Consider the following 6,000-nt stretch of genomic DNA (forward strand, 5'->3'; position numbering starts at 1 on the left):
GGACAATATCCAGGCTTGGGCTGATAAGTGCTAAGTAACATTCATGCCAAACAAGTGCCAGGCAATGCCCATCTTCAACAAGAGAGAATCTAACCATCTCCCCTTGACATTCAACGGCATTAACATCACTGGATCCCCCACTATCAACATCCTGGGTGTTACCATTGACCAGAAACTGAACTGGAGCAGCATTATAAATACCGTGTCTACAAGAGCAGGTCTGAGGCTGGAAATTCTACAGTGAGTAGTCAACCCCCTGACTCCCCAAACCTGTCCACCATCTACAAGGCACAAATCAAGAGTGTGATAGAATAATGTCTACTTGCCTGAATGAGGGCAGCTCCAACAACACTCAGGAAGTTCAACATCATCCAGGATAAATGCAACCAATTGATCGACACACCATTCACCACCTTAAACATTCACTCCCTCCACCAGGGACGGACAATAGCAGCAGAGTGTACCAGATAGAAGATGCACTACAGCAACTCACCATGCCTCCTTCAACAGCACCTTCCAAACCTACGACCTCTTCCACCTCGAAGGAAAAGGCAGCAGATGCGTGGGAAGTTTTCCTCCAGGCCACACACCATCCTGACTTGAGAATATATCACCGTTCCTTCACTGTTGCTGGATCAACATCCTGGAATTCCCTCTCTAACAGCATTGTGGATATACCTACACCAGATAGACTGCAGAGGTTCAAGAAGGCAGCTCACCACCACCTTCCCAAGGGCAATTAGGGATGGACAACAAATACTGGTCTTTCCAGTGACGCCCACATCCCACAAAACAAATAAGTATAAAAAATAACCAGTGGAAGAATGAAGTGGAGATGTGGATATGGGTTGTGTCATAGAACATAGAACATAGAACATAGAACATACAGCACAGAACAGGCCCTTCGGCCCACAATGTTGTGCCGATCCTTTGTCCTCTGTCAAGGACAATTTAATCTATACCCCATCATTCTCCTTTATCCATATACCTATCCAAAAGCCTTTTGAAAGTCCCTAAAGTTTCTGACTCAACAACTTCCCCGGGCAAGGCATTCCATGCCTCGACCACTCTCTGGGTAAAGAACCTTCCCCTGACATCCCCCTTATATCTCCCACCCTTCACCTTAAATTTATGACCCCTTGTAACGCTTTGCTCCACCCGGGGAAAAAGTTTCTGACTGTCTACCCTATCTATTCCCCTGATCATCTTATAAACCTCTATCATGTCACCCCTCATCCTTCTCCGTTCTAATGAGAAGAGGCCTAGAATGTTCAGCCTTTCCTCGTAAGACTTATTCTCCATTCCAGGCAACATCCTGGTAAATCTCCTCTGCACCCTCTCCAAGGCTTCCACATCCTTCCTAAAATGAGGCGACCAGAACTGCACACAGTACTCCAAATGAGGCCTTACCAAGGTCCTGTACAGCTGCATCATCACCTCACGGCTCTTAAATTCAATCCCTCTGCTAATGAACGCTAACACCCCATATGCCTTCTTCACAGCCCTATCCACTTGAGTTGCAACTTTCAATGATCTATGCACATAGACCCCAAGGTCTCTCTGCTCCTCCACATGCCCAAGAACCCTACCGTTAACCCAGTATTTTGCATTCATGTTTGTCCTTCCAAAATGGACGACCTCACACTTTTCAGGGTTAAACTCCATCTGCCACTTTTCAGCCCAGCACTGCAACCTATCCAAGTCCCTTTGCAGACGACAATAGCCCTCCTCGGTATCCACAACTCCACCAACCTTTGTATCATCTGCAAATTTACTGACCCACCCTTCGACTTCCTCATCCAAGTCGTTAATAAAAATCACAAACAGGAGAGGACCCAGAACTGATCCCTGCGGCACGCCACTGGTAACTGGGCTCCAGGCTGAGTATTTACCATCTAAGACCACTCTCTGCCTTCTATCAGTTAGCCAATTCTTAATCCAACTGGCCACATTCCCCACTATCCCATGCCTCCTGACTTTCTCCATAAGTCTACCATGGGGGACCTTATCAAATGCCTTACTAAAATCCATGTACACCACATCCACTGGTTTACCCTCATCCACTTGCTTGGTCACCTGCTTGGTCACTTGGTTTCCCGATGAGAAATCTGGAGAAATGTGTGTTTAAGTTCCCATCCCTAGGTGACCCAAAGAACATGAAACTAGTCATTTTTAGCGATGGTTCACATGCTAATCTTCCTGATGGGTATTCTAGTGCAGCTGGTTTCATAATATTACTGATGGGTGAAAATGGGAGATACTGTCCTTCAGCTTGGGAAGCTCCGAAAATAAAAAGGGTTGTTAAAAGTACTTCAGCTGATTGACACACTGACCCTTGTGGAGACAGTGGATATGGGATTCTATTTGTCAAATATTGTAAGTGAGATTCTATACAAGGGGTTTACTGAAGATCACATACTCATTGAATGTTATGTAGATAATTGTTCATTGTTGGCTGATGCACATTCTACTAAAAGTGTCAGAAAAGGTTCCAGATCGACCTTGCTGGCTTGAAAGAAATGCCGGTTTAGTCTGAAAGAACGAGTTTGTGATGCAGAGGTTATGATAGATACACAACACCAGCAGTCTCTGTCCATTCTAATTCATCCTTCCAATGCCATAGCGCCCGAGGCAGGAGGGCCATGAATCATGGTCGGCCCCAACCCTGGCATTAAAGTCCCCCAGCAGGAACAAATGTTTGGTATTAGGAATGCTACTAATGACATTATGGAATTCCTTGTAGAACTGGTCTTTAACTTCAGGTGGGGAGCAGAGTATTGGAGCTTAGATGCTGAGTAGGTGTACTGGACCAGAGACAGTGAGCAGTCCAATGGACAGTATGCATTCTGAGCCATTTGAAGGTGGCTCTATCATGCTGAGCAAAGAGTTTCTGATGGCGAAGCCCACTCCATGTTGTCTTGGTTCTTCAGGATCCCTACCCTGCCAGTAGAAGGTGTAGTCTTACTCTCTTAGAGATCCGCTCGCAGGCAGGCGTGTCTCCTGAAGTGCTGCAATGTCTACATTGAGTCTACTGAGCTCATTGTCAATGATGGCGGTCTTCCGAGAATCGTTGGTTTGTGTAAGGTTTTCCGACAGGCCAGGACATATAGTTCTGACGTTCCAGTTTTCAAAACGAAGGGCTAGTACCTTCTTTCCCTTTTTTTGGTCATGCTGTTTGGTGCAATGTTACAGTTCACTTGTCTGGCAATGACCCTGAGCTCCAAGCACCCATTGAAGCAAGTGGACTGTGGCAGGACAGAACCTTAGTGACCAGGGGCTGCCTGGTTTGAGGCGGGCAGAAGGGGGTGCGAGTGGGAAGGGGGGAAGAGGGCACGAGGGGGGAGGGGGTGCGAGGGGGAGTGGGTGTGAGTGTGAGGGGGAGGTGGTGGGGTAAGTGGTGCGAGGGGGTGGGGGAAGGGGTGTGAGGGGGAAGAGGTGGGGGAAGGGGTGCGAGGAGGAAGGGGGTGGGGATGGGGTGCGAGGGGGAAGGGGGTGGGGGAAGGGTGAGCGAGGAGGGAGTGGGGGAAGGGTTGCGAGGAGGGAGGCGAGGGGGAAGTGATGGGCAGTGGTTGTGTGGGGGAAGGGGGTGAAAGGGGGAGGGGAGTGGGGAGGGGAGTGGGAAGGTGGTGCGAGGGGGGAAGGGGGTGCAAGGGGGAGGGGAGTGGGAAGGTGGTGCGAGGGGGGAAGGGGGTGCGAGGGGGGAAGGGAGGGAAGAGGGGAGGCGTCCGGCGGAGGTCGCGGCCCTGGCCAGCGGGCCAGCCCACAACCTCCTCCATGTTGCCGTCCTCCAGGCTGACTCTGCCCTCCTGGTCGCCATCCAGCTCACGGTGGAACTTCTTTCCCGGCTCCCAGCTGTGACGGTGGAAGGTTGTCCGAGGCCAGAATGTGGTCCTGAGTCTCGGCGACCACCTCATGGGCACTCGGGTCACCTGCTCCTCCCCATCGAGCTCCCAGTAGGTGAATGAAGGGTTCACTGAAATAGCTGAACATTAAAGCTGCTCTTGTACATTCTTGTGTATTCCAGCCTGAATTTCTCTCTCACCTGCTCTCCCTGGCTGCAGCTCTTAGTCCAGTCTTTCCTGTTTAGTTTGTTCAAATCCCATCTACTTTGTGGAAATGGTGAAGAATCTTTCAATATCTTTACTAATTCATATTATTAATTATTATATAATTATTATTTATTAATATCAGTAATAGTGTTATTAATGAACACTGGAGATTTACACTGATTCCTGTTATTTCTCTCTCTGATCCCCAGTCTATCGGATGTCGGTCTCACAGATTCTTGTGCCTCTGCTCTCAGTACAAACCAGTCACTGAAGTATCTGAACCTGAGATCAAACTCCTTCACAGATCGATCTGTCCCCGCTCTCCGCCGCCTCATACTGAACTGCAGGAGTCTGGAGCGAATCCAGTGAGTGTTTGTGTTAATGTTTAATGTAATAAATAAAATATAAATGGGATTCAGTCACTCTTATCAGTAATATCTCTAATTATTATTGAAATATTAATCCCAGTCTCCCTGTTATTTACACTATTGTTCAATCTGTTTATTTTCTGTTTAATCTTTAATCTGTTTCAGGTTGCGGGGGAATGAGTTCAGTTCAAATGGAGTGAATCAGTTGAAGTCGCTGCAGGATACAAGACCCAGACTGAATGTGGATGTGTGAGCGTTTCAATTTGTAAACATCACTGGTCTCTCTATATGAACATTTTCGGCCAATTTTCTGTCCTTCCCCTTTAATTGGCCGTGCTCCAGGTTTAAATCCTATTGGCTGTTTCACTGTTTCTGGTTCGAGCTGAGCGAGTGTCATCTCCCATTGTGACATCAGAGGCCCAGTAACAGGGTCACGTGACTCAGCCGCCCGGCCCCACAGCGCTGCTTCTGCAGGATATCCGGGACTGAATGTTCCCCAATGGGGCACTGGGGAAATGTACAGACAGGAAGGGTCCAGGGTGGGGCTCAGTCTGGGCTGCAGTGGGACACTGGTAATTACACTCAATATCCCTGGGTTTGGCAATTACATTATCCAGGGTTCACACTCAGTATCAGGACCCAGTGACCCAGCTGGGAAGTGAACCTGTGTGTGTTCAGGATGGAGACAGGCTCTGTTCAGCTTGGATAGATCCCACCGTCCAATAGATACCAATACCCAGTGTCTGGGGTCACCCAGAGAGAGTATCCTATTGGGGAGGTTCCTGAAACTGGTGCACCCAGGATGGGTCAGCACTGCGAGAGGAGAAATGGGGAAAGTGCCAGTCGGGAATCCCACTGTTCTGTCTGGGTGATGGTGAGCATTTGTAGTGTTTAAGGATCCTGAACTTAATGTGTTTCTGGCACCAACATGGGAGCAGGTACTGGTGTTACCATGGAAATTAAACATTGTGTACTTACTGTGGACTGAATTTTCAAACGGAATCACCTGAGACTGTAAACCATGAGATTGTGAAAAGGTGCAATGACCCTGTGAAACATCCTGAGGAAACTGAGGGGTCGATGAACGGACTTGTTACCTGTACTCACCTGGATTTGTATAATGACTTCCACTTGGAAATGTTTTATTAAACTTCACCTCTGTATCACTGCCTCCTGGATGATGTAACAGTACTGATGAGAATTGTTATTGTGTGATGTTGAATTAAATGATACATTATCTTAACAAGTACATCTCAGGACTTCTTACCAACTTCAAATTTGAGAATAGTAGGGAAGTGTTGCTACAGCTGTTCAGGGCATAAGTTAGAGCACATCTGGAGTACTGTGGACTGTCTTGGTCTCCTTACTTAAGAAATTATATAATTGCATCAGAAGTAGTTCAGAGAAGGTTCACTAGGCTGATTCCTGGATGAAGGGGTTATCTTATGAGGAAAGGTTGAACAGGTTGGGTCCATACCCACTGGAGTTTAGAAGAATGAGAGGTGATCTAATTGAAACATCTCAGGTCCTGAGGGAACTGGACAGGGAGGATTCTGAGAGGATGTTTCCACTTGTTGGGGAGA

The 6,000-nt window shown here is 47.7% G+C and overlaps 1 protein-coding gene across 1 annotated transcript in view; it reads left to right on the top strand.

Moving 5' to 3' along the window:
* Positions 1–4,767, top strand: part of LOC137385165 (NACHT, LRR and PYD domains-containing protein 3-like) — a 74,174-nt gene extending 69,407 nt beyond the window's left edge. Inside the window, exons 9-10 of the mRNA XM_068060131.1 lie at positions 4,259–4,414; positions 4,583–4,767. Of these exons, the coding sequence (XP_067916232.1) occupies positions 4,259–4,414; positions 4,583–4,670 (244 nt within the window). The 3' untranslated portion in view covers positions 4,671–4,767. The remainder of the gene's footprint in view (positions 1–4,258; positions 4,415–4,582) is intronic.
* The last annotated feature ends 1,233 nt before the right edge of the window (positions 4,768–6,000 follow it).

Source organism: Heterodontus francisci, chromosome 28 (assembly GCF_036365525.1).
Source record: "Heterodontus francisci isolate sHetFra1 chromosome 28, sHetFra1.hap1, whole genome shotgun sequence".
NCBI lineage: Eukaryota > Metazoa > Chordata > Chondrichthyes > Heterodontiformes > Heterodontidae > Heterodontus > Heterodontus francisci.